The 17,955-nt window shown below is 44.2% G+C and overlaps 1 protein-coding gene across 1 annotated transcript in view; it reads right to left on the reverse strand.

The window, feature by feature from the left end:
- Nucleotides 1–8,133, reverse strand: part of GPATCH3 (G-patch domain containing 3) — a 14,309-nt gene extending 6,176 nt beyond the window's left edge. The window contains exons 1-3 of the mRNA XM_027864959.1: nt 7,653–8,133; nt 2,958–3,379; nt 450–624 (exon numbers count right to left, since the gene is read on the reverse strand). Of these exons, the coding sequence (XP_027720760.1) occupies nt 450–624; nt 2,958–3,379; nt 7,653–8,133 (1,078 nt within the window). The remainder of the gene's footprint in view (nt 1–449; nt 625–2,957; nt 3,380–7,652) is intronic.
- Between the last annotated feature and the right edge of the window lie 9,822 nt (nt 8,134–17,955).

A 17,955-nucleotide genomic window follows, 5' to 3' on the forward strand; every position in this document is an offset into this window, starting at 1 on the left:
CTTGGGGAGGGTGGTAGGGAGGAAAGGGGAGAAAATTTTTAAACTCAAAAGCCTATGGAAGTGATTGTTGATAAATAAAAATAAACTAATAAAAAAATTAAAAAAAAAAAAAGAAAAGAATCCCCAGGGAGTACGTTGGTAGTAAAGCTGATGTTCATGAGTATCCCAGAGACAGACCCATTCCCCTGCTGCCCAGGACCTAGGTGTAATTACATCCTGTAGTGCAGAGAAAGAACACTGCCCTTGTGGCCAGAAAACTGATGTTTCAGACCAACTCTGCACTTAATAGCTGTGTGACCCTGGGCAGAGTGATTGCTCCTCTTCAGGCCCCTGTTCTGTCACCCGTGCAACAGGGACAATCATCCATGCCCTGCTTTCCCCACGAGAGCAGCAATGTTGATGGGCAGAGAGACCCCCACTGAAGAAATGTGAGCTGTGAGCCTCGTTACCTCCTTCCTCTTCTTGCCAGTACTGAGCATCTGTGTAAAACACGAGCCCAGAGCCTCCCTTCTCCCACTTGAGCTCAATCTCCTCCTCGAAGAGCCGCTCGGCCGTGCGCTCCTGGCCCGTCACATCCTCGTGCAAAGCCTCATGCCGCTCCCACTCCTCACAAGTGTCATTGTCCTGCAAAGGACAGTAGGGGTGAAGGGGAGAGGGAAAACAGGCCAAGGCCACGAAAGGCTGGCTCTACATCCCTCCTGATGCCATACTACCTGAGGGAGACAGCATAATAAAGCAGAAGGAATGATGGCCTCAGAATGAAAAGATCTGGGTTCAAATCCTGGTCCTGACATTAATAGCTATGTTACTTTGTTGTTATTATTCAGTCGTGTCTGACTCTAGTGACCCCATTTGGGGTTTTCCTGGCAAAGATCCTAAAGTGGTTTGCCATTTTCTTCTGCAGCTCATTTTACAGATGAGGAAACTGAGGCAAACAGGGTGAAGTAACTTGCCCAGGGTCACACAGCTAGTAAGTGTCTGAGGCCAGATTTGAATTCAGGTCTTTCTGACTCCAGACCCAGTGCTCTACCAACTGCAGCACTATCTAGCTGCCTTCACATTACCTTAGATAAGTCATTTACTCAGCCTCAAGTTTCCTTCTCTATCAAGTGGAGACAATAGCATTTACACTACCTACCTTGCAGGGTTATTGTGAAGAGTACACTTTGTAAACCTCATAATGCTATAGATATATGAACTATCATCATCATCATTATTATTATTGATTCATCTTTATCTCCCACTGCTCTGAAATAGAAATCCCCCATTTCAGCCAGGCTGGCCCTGTGCTGTTCCCTACACATACCAGTCTCATTTTCACCTCCAGGTCTTTGCTCAGACTATTTATTTATTGCCTTTCTCCCTCCCCTTACCTAATTCTTCCCCATCCTTTTTGATCATACTCACACCTGACATTTACATAGTACCTCAAAGTTTGCAATGTGCTTCCTACACAGTCTCTCCTTTGAGAGGCTTTTCAAGACACCAGCAGCCTCACCTTCTCCAAGCTGAAGCCTCCCTTCACCAATCACCTCAGCCTACACTCGACTCTCCCTGACTTGCTTGTACCCAAACTCACTACCACTACAGTAGCAATATCAGTCCAAGCACAGGGCCAGCTGTTTGCCCAAATCAGGCTTGGGGCATATGTGACTGCTGTCTTCAAGGATTTAGAGGGTTGTTATCATGCAGAAGAGGGATCGGCCTGGTGCTGCTTGACCCGAGGGGGTAGATCTAGGAGGAATGGGTGAAGGCTGTTAGGAGGCAGAGTTAGGTTTGATGTCAGGGAAAGCCTCCCCACAATCAGAACTCCTCTCAAAGGGAGATGAACTACCTCTGGGAGCAGAAAGTTCCCAGTCACTGGAGTCTTCCAGCAGAAGGTGATGACTTCTCACTGGGAATGGTTCCACTATCCCAGAAGCTCCCCTGCTTCCAGCTCTATGACATAAATATGAATTAACCATGTACCAATTGATGGTGTCTTATAATGAGTGGTTTTGTTTTGTTTTTTTAGCATTTACCTATACTTATTTTCCTTTCGAGGCCATTTCTGAAGACAGGTTCAGACAAGTACAATAACTGGTATCTGCTTCCCATGTGCTGGTTCTGTCTCATCAGGCAGACCAGAATTCATGGTTCTTTTACTTTTTTCCTGAGTCAGCCAATTAAAATCAGTTTCCTTTTACCCTCATCATGGAAAAGTAAAGTATGGTGGTGAAGTCAGGAATCTTGATAGTGTGATCTAGAAGAAAGAGGGGTAGACTAGCGAGTCAGGAGAGCTGGTTTCCAATCTCTAATCATCTGTAACATTTATAAGCTGGGTGACAAGAGAAACCTCACAACCTCTTAGACACTAAGTTTCTTCATTAGTAATATGGGACTAGGTGGCACAGTAGGTAGAGTGCTGGGCCTGGAGTCAGGAAAACGCATCTTGAGTTCAAATCCAGCCTCAGACACTTACTAGTCCTGTGACCATAGGCAAGTCACTTTCTGTACCTTAGGTCTGCCTCAGTTTCCTCATCTATAAAATGAGTTGCAGAAGGAGATGGCAAACCACCCCCAAGAAAACCTCAAAACACAGTCAGAAAGAGTTGGACACGACTGAAAAACTGAACAACAATATTGTAGTATATACTTCAGAGGACTGTTGGAAGACTCATATCTTAAAACTGCTATGTGCATATCAGTTATTATTATCATTATTTCCACTAGAAATCCATAACTATGATAGACTGGGCAACTTGTTATAGTGGAAAAAGCTCCAGAGAATTAAGGGGAATATTTATGCTTGTACTGCTGAACTCCAGGACAGCTGTGAGGATCAAATCAGATAACCACTTTGTAAAGTGTCTGGGGCTACATACATCAAAATACTCGCACTGACAACAGTAACTAATAATAATTGCCTGGGCCTCTTGGTGTGGTCAGTGAGGACATGACGATGTCATTGGACTCACGTCGTCTGAATGAGACTCTTCCTCTTCGTCTTCCTTTGGCCCTCCTTGGGTCCCGGCTGTGATGGGGGTGGGACAGGCTCCTTGAGGGGCTGCTGGGATCTCCTCTCCTTGGGCTGTGTACACCAGCTCTTCCTGCTCCACAGTCTCTGTGTCTTCATACTCAAAGGGCACGCTGCCATATCGCCGGGAGGAGCCCGTCTTGGGGAACTGTAGCTGCAGTTGGGTAATGATGCGGGGGGGCAGACGACAGGCTCGGATCAGCTCTAAGAAGACACGCATTGGGGTCCCCACGTTCCCATTGGGCATCAAGGCTGGAGGGTTTAGTTCCGGCAGCTGCTTAAGGTCAGCCAGGGTGAAGACTTCACTGATGGCCCTCCTATTATGCAGCTCCTTCCGGGTTTTGAAGGGAAATGGATTGACACCTTAGAAAAATATAAGAAAAAACCTTGAGGGGCGGCTACGTGGCGAGGTGGATAAGAGCACCAGCCCTGGAGTCAGGAGGACCTGAGTTCAAATCCGGCCTCAGACACATAACACTCACTAGCTGTGTGACTCTGGGCAAGTCACTTAACCCCAATTGCCTCCCCAAAAGAAAAAGAAAAAACCTTGAAACAGAAGGTGCACCAGTAATCATGTATAGACATGAGGACAGAATTAGCTCCCACCTGCACAGTTCTGAGTTCATAGGTTGCTTTTGAACCCCTTGGCCAGATCTTCTGTACCTAGGCAAGTTGGTGGGCTGGTTATCTGTGAAACCTGGATAGTCTACTAGCACCATGCCAGGAAATTGAACCGCTTCCATTTGAACTGTCTTAGGAAGATTCTGAAGGTCACCTGGCAAAATAAGGGACTGGACACTGAGGTCCTTTCTTGAGCTGAACTGCCAGACATTCAAACTCTGCTGCAGAGAGCTCAACTCCAATGGGCTGGCCATGTTGTTCAAATGCCAAATATCAGGAGGACTTGAGTTCAAATCTGGCCTCAGACACATAACACTTACTAGCTATGTGACCCCGGGCAAGTCACTTAACCCCATTGCCTAGCCAAAAAAAAAAAAAAAAATCCATTCAAATGCCAAATGTATGTTTGCCTAAAACACTATTTTATGGAGAACTCACACAAGGCAAGTACTCACACAGAGGTCAAAAGAAACAGTGCAAGGACACTCTCAAAGTCTCTCTGAAGAACTTTGAATCAATTGTGAGACATGGGAGACACTGGCCCAGGACTGCCTAGCATGGTGTGCCCACATCAGAGAAGGTGCTGTGCTCTACGGGCAAAGCGGAATTGAGGTAGCTCAAGAGAGACACGAGATGTGCAAATCTAGAGCCATCTTCACCCCAAATGTTCATATGGACTATTTGTGTCCGCCCTGTGGTAAAGCCTTCCAAGCTGGTATTGGTCTGATCAGCCACAGTAGGACACAGTATACCTCGACCCTGACGTAGTGATGTCACTTTAGTCCTTTTGGAGAACGAAGGACAACCAACCAACCAACCCACCTTAGGCAAGTAATGTGCTGTGTTAAGTACAGTTAATATGAACAAGGAGTGTGGAGACGAAGGTTTTAGTACCCATTTTGACACTAATTACCCATATGGTCTTTGGCACTTCATTTCCCCCTTTGGGTCTATTTCACCTTCTGTCAAATGATCAAGAATTGGACTAGAATAACAAACTGGCAAAGCTGGAGGGTATAATTCAAGATATTTATTAACAGAGCACTATATAGGCCAGAGGAGTAAGGGTGGGGGAAAATACTCCATAAGGTGGTCCTTATTCTTATGCAGGGTTCTGGCCAAATTAAAGGGGAATGGAAAAGGGAGAAGGAAACAAGCATTTATTAAACGCTTACTATGTGTGAGGTGATGCAGTGGGTAGATCACTGGGCCTGGAGTCAGGAAGACTCATCTCCCTGAGTTCAAACTGGCCTCAGATACTTATTAGCTGGGTGACTCTGGGCAAGTCACTTCACCCTATTTGCCTCAGTTCCTCATTTGTAAAATGATCTGGAGAAGGAAATGGCAAACCACTGCAGGATCTTTGCCAAGAAAACCCCAAGCAGGATCACAAAGAGTCAAACACAACTGAAGGGACTAAACAGCAACATAATGTGCCAGGCACTGTGCTAAGAATTTTATAGATTAAGACATCTCCAAGGTCTCACGATGGAAAATGCTATCCACATCCAAAGAAAGAACTATGGAGTTGGAATGCAGATCGAAACATACTATTTTTTTCTTCTGCTTTGTTTCCTCTTTCTGGTGGTTCCTCCTATTGGTTCTAATTCTTCCTTACAACATGACTAATATGAAAATATGTTTAACAGGAATGTATATGTATAACCTATATCAGATTGCGCGACATCTTAGGAAGGGAGGGGGACAAAAAATTTAAAACTCAAAAGCTTATGGAAGTGATTGTTGATAAATCAAAATAAATTAATAAAAAAAAAAACTTTATAAGGGGCAGCTAGGTGGCACAGTGGATAGAGCACCGATCCTGAAGTCAGGAGGACCTGAGTTCAAATCTGGCCTCAGACCAAACACTTGACACGTACTAGCTGTGTGACCTTGGGCAAGTCACTTAACCCCGATTGCTTCACTAAAAAACAAAACAAAACAAAAAACTTTATAGATATCACATTTTAAAGGGTATATGATACATACATATAAAGGTAACTATGATACAAGACAGTACACAAAAGTATTACAGAGGCACAAAATACAGTAGCTTCAAGGTGGTCAGGAACAAACCTGAACGAAGCTTTTCCCCTTGCCTGGAATTGACTCTCTGCACTCCTCGCACCAGACAGTCTGGGTTTACATCTTGGCTTGACCAACCACCTGACCTGGGTGACCCTGCACAAGTTACTTAACCTTGACAAATCTCAGTCTCTTCATCTGAAAAATGAAGAGGCTGAATAAGATGAGGTCCCTGCCGGCTCGATGAGATGCCACTTCTCCCATGAAGATTCCCTGGCAAACTTCTCATTCCATTTTCCCTGGGCCTCTCCTTGACACTTACCCACTCGGTCAGTTCTGAGGGTATACGTCTTTCCCATTAGACTGTAAACTCTTCAGGAAAGTTTATGTCCTGCTGTTGTCTTTCTCCTCAGTGCTTAGCACTGTCCCCCAAGCCTAGCAGTAGATTGATTGAATAAAATTATGTGAACAAAGATGTTTATGGGAGGGAGAATCAGGAAGAGGCCTTTGACCTTATGCTATCATTTGATCTAAACCCCTCCTTTTACTGAAGATGAAACTGGGTTAGAGAGTAGGTGGCTTGTAAAAGGTCACATCATGAAGTCCAGGTCCATTTTTCAATGGGTCTGTGGAATTCTGTTATCCCATGGGAGAGGAGGAGGAGAATAAAGCCTCCATTTTTTCCTGCCACTTCCCCTAGTTAAGGGAATTATTAGAGAAATGATAAGCACTAATTAGTGCTCATCAGTGAGAGAGAGGAGGAGGGAAGAGCCCAGGAGAAGACCTCTGGGAGGCTCACCTCAATCCAAAATTTCATTTTTGGTGGAAATACACTGTGGTGTTGGTTAGTGTCCAGCTTGTCTCTTTATCTCTAGTTCTTCTGTCTAGACCTGTCTAGAATACTATCCTGGTATGCCAGGACTTCTGCCTGCTTGTGTGCCAAGATATCAAGTCACCAGGAGCACAGGGTTGAATTATTTAAGAAAATGGAACACCTCAGTCACATCTTAAGGTTAGCATTTGGACAGCTCTTTGGAAGTTACCCAACAGCTTTTCCACAAAGTCCACCTTGGGAATATGTTGTGATGGGAACACTAGATTTGGAGTCAGATGACCAAAGTTTAATTTCATCTTGACCACTTAGTTGTAGGCTACCCAACAAGCATTTATTAAGCACCTATTTTCGAGTCACTGTGGCCTTATCATTTGGACAAGAGCCTTTTCCCCTCCCTGCACCTCAGTTTCCTCATTTGTAAAATGTGAGTGGTCAGATTAGATGATAGCTAGAGTCCCTCCTGCTAGTTCCTGGTACTGTGATCCTACAACCTCATTTTCCCCCCTCCCTTTCCCCTAAAAGCCCTGCTTCTAGCTGTCCCCCATGAGCAGAAGGCTTTCCTTCCTCTGCTCTGACTACTGACCTCTCGGGCTTTCTTTAAGATCCAACTAAAATTCCATCTTTGGCTGGAAACCTTCCCCAATCCCTCAATTCTAGTGCCTTCCCTCTGTTATTTCCTATTCATTCTCTGTATAGTTGTGTTGTTGTTGCTGCTGAGTTGTGTCCAACTCCTCTCAAAGTTGCGGACTATATCATCCATGGGGTTTTCTTTCCAAAGATAATGGAGTGCTTTGCCATTTCCTTCTCCAGTAGACTACCGGCAAACAGGTTAAGTGACTTGCTCTGGGTCACACAGTGGTTAAGTGTCTGAGGTCGATTTTGAACCCAAATCTTCCCGACCCTAGGCCCAGTGCCTTATGTATTGAGCCATCAACCCTGCCCTATATATTTGTATACAGCTCGCTCTGTACGTATTTGTTTACACGCTGCCTCTCTCGTCAGATTGTAAGCTCCTGGAGGTCAGGCACTGTCTTTAGCCTCTTTTTGTAACCCCGGAGCTTAGCACAGAGCCTGGCACCATAGTAGGCACTTAATCAGTGCTTACTGATTGACAGATTGGGGCGCCTAGGCCCCAGCCCTTGGGGCAGTCCTTACCTGCCTCCTGAACGGGGAGCCGGAGCCTGCGGATACGGCAGCGTCCGGGCAGCCAGTTCCCCTGCGAATCGAGCCAAGGGCGGCCCGAGTACATGCGGAGGAACCGCTCGGCCTGGGCCGGCCCCCGCACTGAGATCACGCAGCAGCAGGTGGCAGGAGGGTCTGGGGCTGAGGACTGAGCGGAAGCCGCAGCCGCCTCGGAGGACAGGGCCGGAGCGGCCGGGGCTGGGAAATGAGCAGGATCGCAGGCCGGGGCTGCGGTGACTGGGACCGGGGCCCGTTCTGGGGCCAGGGCCCGCTCAGGGCGGTGCCGATAGTGGAAGCAGAAGAAGCCGGCGTCGCAGCCGCCGCGCTGCTCCCGGAATTGGCTGAAGTAGTTCCTCAGCTGGGCCGAGCGCAGGCCCGTGGGGATCCCGCTCACCACCAGGTACACCGGAGCCGAGGGTTCAGACGCCACCTCGGCCACACTGGGCGCCGCCATCTTGGGCGGTCACATGACATAGGCTCAGGCTCTCGCGAGAGGCGGTGGTGGTGCTGAGAGGATGATGGCCCAGAGATGAGGTTACGTCAGTTCCTTGACCGCGGAATCCGCGGATCCATAGCCCAGCAGCCCAGGATGCGGTCAAGGTCTGGACTGGAGCGCCGCCTGGAGGCCAGGAAACCACGTCGGAGGAAGCGGCTCCACAGACTCCTGGAAAATCTTTTCCTTATATGTCCAATGCGCTCACAATCTTAACACAAACGCCCCGCCCCCACCAGTGACCTGCTAGACTCGCGCGCGGGGTCGCGGGGCAGAGACGGGACGTTGGTTTTGTTGTTGTTGTCATTTTTACTCCAGCACTGGCGGAACACCTGACACGTGGGTTCCCAGAAAGCTGGAACTGAGGGGCACTTCGCTGGTCAGCAGCCACTCACACCTTTAGGGAACTCGTCGAACCCCCACCAATGTGTTTCTTTTGAGTAGGCTCCCGGAGAAAATGAGTTCTAAGCAAAAGATATTTAATCGACCACGTAGCCCAAACAAGTGCCAAGAAAGGTTCTCTAGAGACATGGGATTAGGGTGCGGAAGTCGGAAAATACCTTCCCGGGGTTTACCACCCATCAGCAGGGAAGCACACACACCAAAGAAACAAGCTAGGTAGTGGAGTAGATCAAGTGAGGGACTTGGAGTTAGGGAGACCCAGATTCAAATCCTGTTCCAAAAGGAAGTATTGTGATCTTAGTCCTTATTTAGTGGATTTCACCCTCAGTTTTCTCATTGGGTAAATGAGAGTAATATTACCTGCAGCCCTTATTTAACAAGTTTGTATATATATGTATGTATATATATATATGTATATATGTATATATATGTAAAATGCTTTTGAGAATCTAAAAGCACTTTATAAATGTCAGTGATACTGATGATCAAGGAGTGGCGCATGCATAGTGCCTCTGAAGCTAGTCAGCTTAAAAGCTTGAATAATTGAGGTGCAGGAGAACAGTACTAACTCTGGAAGGAGGTCCTGAGTTCCCAACCCATCTGTGCGTGATACTACCTCTGTGACCTTAGGTAAGTCACCTATCCTCAGTTTTCACATCTGTAAAATGGAGTTGAACTAAATGGCCTCTTTTCATGTCTTCCAGCTCTAGATCTATAATCCTGTGTTTGAGTAATGAATGTGCTGTTCTTTGTTGGGTATCAGTACTGAATTGTTTCTGCTGCCATCTGCTGGTCATTTAACTAGGTTTTTTGTTTGTTTGTTTGTTGTTTGGTAAGGCAATTGGGGTTAAGTGTCTTGGCCAGAGTCACACGGTTAGTGAGTGTTGTATGTCTGAGGCCATACTTAGGTCCTCCTGACTCCAGGGCCAGCGCTCTATCCAGTGTGCCACCTAGCTGCCCCATGAGTTTGTTTTTTTAGAAAAAGTTTTTATACTGTCCCCCCCTCCTTTTCCCCACAACAGGTCCATAGTTCATAGAGTTCGTGGGGGGGGTGTTCCGTGAACTTGGTTGAGAATACATATTTTAAATATAACTGCTTTCTTTTGTAATCATGTGTATTTTATTTTACATTTTAAAACATTCTGAGTAGGGGTACATAGGTTTTATTAGACTACCAAAGGGTTCCATGTCAGAAAAAAGTTTAAGAACCCCAGCTCTAAGAGGAAGGGGTGGTCTGCCAATTTTTCATCTTACAGTCTCAGGCTATGTCTTTAGATGTATATTATGACTTGTACCCCAGTAGGCAGCACCCACAGCCATTAGCTGAAGCAATCACTAGGTATTTTAAAGTCTAAAATTTTAGTCTAAAGTTCAAATTTTTTTTTCTTGCTAGGGGCTCTTAGTCCAAACTCTAATCAGTTATGGATTCTAGTTTCTTTTAACTCCTATCAAACCCTTGAGTCACTAGATTTAGTGCCTTTCCTGTCATTCTAGGGACTTCACTTCAGCAGAGTGGGTCAAGGCTGAAATTCTTTTCAAGCCTCATAACAGCAGTGATCACCCAGCAAATCAACTAGGAATTAAGACTGCCCAGAAGTGCAGCTGGTGGAGCTGGCCCCGGGGCCCAAAGCCGTTTTCTCCTTACATTGTGGTGTTATTCATACCATCTTGTAGACCCTTCTGCCGCAGTCAGAGCTGCCTCCCCGATGCCTTCTCCTTCATCCTCAAAAACAGAAATTCTCAAACCAATTTCCTCTTGGCCTCTTTCTCTAATAGGACCCTAAGGAACTGAATGGCAAAATTAGTGAAATTTTGGCCTAAAGACAGTCTGGGTTCTTACTAACAAACCCAAACCAGACATGGATGAAATTTATGTGAACATAGGGGAGACATTGCTCCCGTTTGGACCTCGTTGTCATCATCTGCCATATTGGGGGAGGGGTGTTGGACCAGATGAGCTCTAAATTAACTCTAACTTTCCACTTCTGACAGTCTATATTCTAGGGTCCCTCCTAGCCCCCACATGTGATATTCTGTGCTTTACACGATGGTTCTGATGGCAATGATGAAGATGATGAATAGAAAGATGAGGATGTTTGTTTCCCAAGGAACCCTGGAGAAACTTGACTCAGTTGTAATAACCCAAGTCTTTCTCCTCCCCTCCCTGGAGTTGCTGGTGAGTCAGTCCCCTGGCTTGGAGCTGGGGGCAATGAAGTCACTGATGAAGTAGAATCAGGCTATAAACACTGAATGAGCTGACTCTGGAGCACCTGACCCTGGCTGTGACTCAAGTCTGTCTTCCCTCCCATAAGTCTAAAAGAGACTGATGTTAAAAAAAAAAAAAATGTCTCTGGCTTGTTTCTAGAAGCCATATAGCTCGATGGGTGGTACTCAGTACATCACCTTTTCCCCCACGGCATCCTTAGTAGGAAAATCCCTGGGACCCTGGGGAATCAACAGAAGAGGAAAGCCCAGCCCTAACATGAAAAGGGAGGGAAACAATGTGACACAATTAGGAAGGAGACACAATTATATACACTCAGGCTGAATAGAGCAAACCTCATCAGTGTTGGGGTAATGGAGTATGAGTTGGGAGGGAGGAAGAATAAAGAAAACTTTGTGGGATTAGACAGGGAAGACTCCTAAAGGACAGAAGGGCTGTTAAGTAGAGTTCAGAAAGGAAGGAGGGCAATCTAGAGGAATGGTCTGTAGTTGGGAGGGACTCATTCATTTTTAGGAAGATCAGCAAGTTTGGGGCTCACAGATGGGCAGGACAAAAGCTGCTAGCTACTCTCTCCTATTCTTTTTTTTTTTTTTTTTGGCGAGGAAGTTGGGGTTAAGTGACTTGCCCAGGGTCACACAGCTAATAAGTATCAAGTGTCTGAGGCCAGATTTGAACTCAGGTCCTCCAGACTCCAGAGCCAGTGCTCTATCCACTGTGCCACCTAGTTGCCCCCAAACCCTCTCCTATTCTTGCTGAGTAAATTCCCCAAGAATGATTTTCTTGGATTGGCTAAGTTCCTGAGGGGAATGGAAAGGAATTTTCTTTCATTAATTCAAAGAGTAGACTGAATTCAAACGGTAGCAGCTGAGGGAGAAGAAAGGCAGTTTAGAAAGACAGACTTAGTTCCTGGTTGACAGGTTGGCCATTATTGTGTGTTTCAGTCATAAAAGAGCTAAGAAAGATGATCTAAAAGAGGAAAGTCCTTCAGAGAAGCTGAATTTCAGTGGAGAGCCAACAGAAAATAGCTCAGCTCAGACCAAAAGATGGCAGTACAGTGGAGAGAATAAACTAGAAGAGAGCCTTAGCAGTGTAAGATAGTGGAGAAAGCACTCTACCAAATTCCTTACCTGATACCTAAACCAGGAAGAGATAAAGCAAAGAATAAAAATGATAGACCACTATCTCTAATAAATATTGATACTAAAATATTAAAATATTAGCAAAGTTACTACAGTAATATTTATTTTTTCTTTTGGGAGGTAATCAGGGTTAAGTGACTTGCCCAGGGTCACACAGCCAGTAAATGTCTGAGGCCGATTTTTAACTTCAGGGCTGGTACTCTATTTACTGTACCACCTAGCTGCCCCTAGTAATGTATTTTTAAAAAAATTATTCAGGGGGCACCTAGGTGGCGCAGTGGATAAAACTCTGGCCTTGGACTCAGGAAGACCTGAGTTCAAGTCTAGCCTCAGACACTTGACACTTACAAGCTGTGTGACCTTGGGCAAAGTCACTTAACCCTGATTGCCTCACCAAAAATAAAGAAATAAAAAAATAAAAGAGATTAAAAAAAATTATTCACTGTTACTGGGTTAGCTTTATGTCAAGATCAAAAGAATAGTTCATCAGCCAGTCAATAAACACTTAAATAAGTCCCAACCATATTCCAAGCAGCTAGGTGGTATAGTGGAAAGATTGCTGGGCCTGGAGTCAGGAAGACCTGACTTCAAATCTGGCCTCGGACACTTCCTACCTGTCTGACCCTGGGCAAGTCTCTTAACCTTTGTTTGCCTTACTCCACTGGAGAAGGAAATAGCAAACTGCCCCAGTATCTTTGCCAAGAAGACCTCATAAACAGTCTTGGTGTCATAGGTCCATGGGGTCACAAAGAATCAGACATGATTGAACAACTGAACAACAACAAATATGCTAAGCATTGTGCTAAGTTCCAGGGATTCAAAGAAAGGCAAAAGCCTCTGCCCTCAAGGAGCTCACAATCTCATAGGCGAATAATTGCATACAAACAAGTTATGTAAATGAAAAATTGGGAACAATCAACAGAGTGAGTGCATTAGAATTAAGGGGGATGTAGAAAGGCTTCTGATAGATGGTGAGATTTTTAGCTAGGACTTGAAGGAAGCTAGAAAAGCCAGGAGGTGGATATGGGGGAGCGCATTCTAAGCATGGAAGACAGCCATGTTTGAAGGACCTTGTTTAAGCACCAACCAGGAGACCAGTGTTACTGGAACATGGAGTGAGTAAGAACATATACCATACATCATAGAACGGTAAGTCAGAACACTAGTATAGTGGAGATGAGGAGGTGGGGCCAGGTTATGAAGGGCTTTAAAACCCAAACAGAGGATTTGTATTTGATCTTGGAGGTGATGAGGAGACATTGGAGTTTATTGAGTTGAAGTGGGGAGGTGACATAGACCAGTGAAGATCATTTGGACATCCAACTGGAAGATAGACTGTGGTGAAGAGAGACTTTTAACAGGGACACCAACTACTAGGCTGTGGCAAAATTCCAAGCAGAAGGTGATGAGATCCTGAGTGGTAGCAATGTTGAAGGACAGAAAGAGCCATGTGTGAGAGATGTTATGAAAGTAAAAATTGATAGACCTTGGCAACAGATTGGATATGGGGGGGGAGGGGTAAGAGATAGTGAGGAGTTGAGGATGATAGCTAGGTTAAGAATCTGGGTAACTGGGACAATAGTCAACAATTAGTCAACAGTAATAGGGAATTTAGGAAGAGGAGAGGAGTTTGGGGAAAAGATAATGAGTTTAGTTTTGGACACACATTGAGTTTAAGATGTCTATGTGACATCCAGTTCTGTCCAATAGACAGTTGGAGATGAGAGACCAGTGAAAAGCAAAAATGTTAGGGCTGGATAAGTAGATTTGAGAATCATCATCATAGAGATGATAATTGAACCCATGGAAGTTGATAAGATCACCAAGAGAAATACTGTGGAGGGAGAAGAGAAGAGGGCTAAAGACAGAGTCTTGGGACACTTGAAGTTACCAGGATTGACCTGGATGGAGTTACAGGAAAGGAGACAAAGAGCCAGGACAGTGTCATGGAAACCTACAGAGAGGAGATTATCAAGGAGAAGAGGGTTGTCGACATCGTCAAAGGCTGCAGAGAAGTCAAGAGGGATGAAGACTGAGAAAAAGCCATTGGGCTTGGAAATTAAGAGATCATTAGTAACTTTGGAGAGAGCAGTTTTCATTGAATGATGAAGTCAGGAGCCAGACTTCAAGAGAGTTAAGAATTGAGAGAAAAGGAAGTGCTCTCAACTATTGTAGACAGTCTTCTCAAGTTTAGTCACAAAAAGGGAGGGGAGATGTGAAACAATAGCTAATAGGGATAGATGGATCAAGTGAGGTTTAATGAGACATGGGCATGTTTGAGAACTTGGGAAGCAGTCAGCAGAGAGGGAGAAATTGAAAATAAGTGAGAGTGGGGTGATAAAGGAGGCAATCTGCTGGAAGAGATGAGCTGTCATGGGATCAGTTGTGCATGTAAAGAGGTTTGCCTGGCAAGGAGAAAGGCCATCTCGTTATATGACATGGGGTAGAGGCAGAAATAATGGCAGAAGGCATCTGGGTATTGTAAGATTAGGAGGGGTGGGGGAAAGAGGAATTTCCTGGTTAATGGCATCAGCTTTTTTTTCAGTTAAGTGTGAGGAAGGGTTCTCCACAGAGAGGGTTGGAGCAAGGGGAGTCATGGGAGATTTGAAGAGGGATGAAAATGCTTGGAAGAGCTGCTATGGTGAGTAGGATAGTGAGTTAACTGGGCAGGTGGAAAATGATTGCTTTACAGCAGTGAGGGCCCAGTGGAGGTTATGTAACATAAATTTGTAGCAAACCCGATCAGCAGTTTCATGATTTTCTTCAGCTTCATTCAACAACACACATGTAAGAATGCTGTGTGCTTGCTCCCATGCTTTTTTAGCATGACGTTTTCAGTGATGTTGTCAGATGCCTTCAGTGAGGATGAAAATGGCATCAAGGTCAGCTACTGCACTGGTGGTAAATTATTGAACTTGAAAAGGCAGCAAGCCAAGATTAAAGTGAAGGAAGAGCTGGTGCATGACTTTTTGTTTTCAGATCATTATGCACTTAGTGAAGCCTCAGAGGTTGAGATGCAACAGAATATGGATTGATATTCTGCTACTTTTGCTAATTTTGGCCTTTCAATCAACACCAAGAAAACAGAGGTTCTCTACCAAGTCAGTATCACACCATCCATATATGAAACCACCAGTTACAGAAAATGGAAAAGTTTTTTAATAGAATTTTATTTTTTCTAATTACATGTAAAGATAGTCTCAACATTTGTTTTATAAGATTTTGAGTTCCAAATTTTTCTCTCTCCCTTCCCCTCAAGATGGCAAGCAATCTGATATAGGTTATACATGTGCAATCATGTTAAACATATTTCCATGTTAGTCATATTGTGAAAGAAGAAGCAGAACAAAAGGGAAGAACCATGAAGAAACCCCCCCTCCCCCAAATTGAAGATAGTATGCTTCGATCTGCATTCAGACTCCATAGTTCTTTCTCTGGATGTGGATAGCATTTTCCATCATGAGTCTTTTGGAATTGTCTTGAATCACTGTGCTGAGAGAACTAAGTCTATCATAGTTGATCATCACACAATGTTGCTGTTACTATGTGCAATATTCTCCTGGTGCTGCTTACTTTACTCAGCATCAGTTCATGTAAGTCTTTCCAGATTTTTCTGAAATCTGCCTGCTCATCATTTCTTATAACATAATAATATTCCGTTACATTCATATACCACAACTCATTCAGCCATTCCCTGAAAATGGAGAAATTTTGAATGCTGTGGATAAGTTCACTTACCTTGGCAGTATACTTTCCAGGGAAGTCCACATAGATGATGAGGTTGACTCCCACATTGCTGGAGCTAGCTCAGTGTTTGGGAGGCTCCAAAGGAAAGTGTGGGAAAGAAGAGATAGTAGGCTCCCTACCAAACTGTAGATCTACAGAGCCCTTGTGCTGACCTCATTGCTGTATGCTTATGAAACCCGGACAGTATACCAGCGCCATGCCAGGAAACTGAATTGTTTCCATTTGAATTGTGTTAGGAAGAGTCTGAAGATCACCTGGCAAGATAAGGTACACTGAGGTCCTTCCTTGATCCAAACTGCCAAGTATTCAAACTCTGCTACAGAGAGCACAACTTTGATGGGCTATTCAAATGCCAAACATATGTTTGCCTAAAAGACTATTTTACAGAGAACTCACCCATGGCAAGGGCTCAGAAGAAGCAGTACAAGAACACTCTTAAGGTCTTCCTGAAGATCTTTGGAACTGATTGTGAGACATGGGAAACATTGGCACAAGACTGTCCAGCATGGTATGTCCACATTAAAGAAGGTACTGTGCTCTATGAGCAAAACAGAATTGCAGGAGCTCAAAAGAAACTTGAGATGCACAGATTTAGAGACATCTCTACTCCCTATATTCCTGTGGACTATTTGTGCCTGACCTGTGGTAGAGCCTTCCAGATTTGTAGGTGGTCTGATCAGTCACCGTCAGACACATTGTACCTTGATCCTGACGTAGTGATGTCATTTTGATCCTGTTCAAGCTTGAAGTGCAACAATCAACTAATGTAGGAACATAGGTAATAGATGGTGGGAGTGATCCAAGGCTGAGACTTGGCAGAACAGAGTTGGTGATATGGTAAGAGGTCAAAGGACTTGAGAAGAGAACATTGGAATGTTGAACTGGTTCACCAACGGGTCAGTCATGATGAGCAAAAGAGGAGAAGAACATAGGGCTTATGGCCTGGCAAAGAACTGAAGGGTTGAGGGATTGAAAGGAGCAGTATGGAAGAAGAACAGGATGTGGGGTTGCAGGATAGAAGGAAAGGTGGGATGGCAATAGACAGTGATAAGGGAATTTCAGAGTCTGTGAACTTGGAAGTGGCATGTGTTTGTGGTTGATGGCAACTTCAAGGGTATGATTATCTTTGTGAGTGGCTGAGGAAGAGTAAATCATATGAAACAATTAAGCTGAAGAACTATGAGGTTAGGGTATTTGAGGAAGTATCAAGATGTATGTTGAAGTCTCCTCACAGAAGGATAGGAATTGAGGAGGAAAGACTATGAGCCTGGTACCAAACTCACTGGGGAAAAAAGTAGAGTGCTGTGGAGGGCAGTAGACAGCAGCTATTTATTATATTATAATATTATTATAGATACTATAGTAATATAATATTATATATTGATAATAGTATTTTATTAATATATGCAGAAAATATTTGGCAAAATACAGCACTCATTTACATAACATAAAAATGTATAAGAGCACAGGAATAAAAAAGATTTCTCCTTAGAGTTATCAAAGGATCTGTGTCAAACTGTGAGTTGGCATTATTTGTAATGGAGAAACACTGTAAGCTTTCTCAATAAGATCAGGGGTAAAATAAGGTTGCATAACATAGTCACTATTATTTGACATAGTGTTGAAATTCCAGCTATAGTGATAAGCAAAAAGGAAACTGAGGGAATAAGAAAAGGCCAAGAGGAGGCAAAATTATCTCTTTCTAAATGATGTGATTTATTTGCATTGCTTCTTCAACTGTGGGTTGTGACGCCATATGGGATCACAAACACGCAATGACTAAAAATCAATTAAAGATCAAACACTTAATGAGTCTGAAGTGAAGTCTGGCAGAGCTTGTCTATCAGGCAACTGCACTCAGCCTTGGTGCATCGCGCATGCCGTCAAAACAGGAAAAGGGGTCCTGAGTAGAAAAAGTTTAAGAAGCCCTGATTTAGAGAATACCACAGAATCAACAAAAAAGTTAATTGAGACAATACTTTCAGTAAAATAGCTTGAAGCCTAAATTCTATACTTTCCACTTCTACCCAATTGTTCCTACTTATGTCCTTTGGGCTTAATCAGAACAAATCTAATCCCACTTCCATTTGAGAGTCTTTGACTTTTCTAATATCTAAGACTCCAAGGCAGCTATTATGTTTGCACCAAGTCTTCTCTTATCTAGACTAAATGTACCCAATTCCCTTCGCCATCCTGGTTGATTCCTGTGGACACTCTGACGTTGTCAATATCTTTCTTAAACTATGGTTTTCAGAACTGAATACAGTGCTC

Source organism: Vombatus ursinus, unplaced genomic scaffold (genome assembly GCF_900497805.2).
Source record: "Vombatus ursinus unplaced genomic scaffold, bare-nosed wombat genome assembly UNPS02014777.1, whole genome shotgun sequence".
Taxonomy (NCBI): Eukaryota; Metazoa; Chordata; class Mammalia; order Diprotodontia; family Vombatidae; genus Vombatus; species Vombatus ursinus.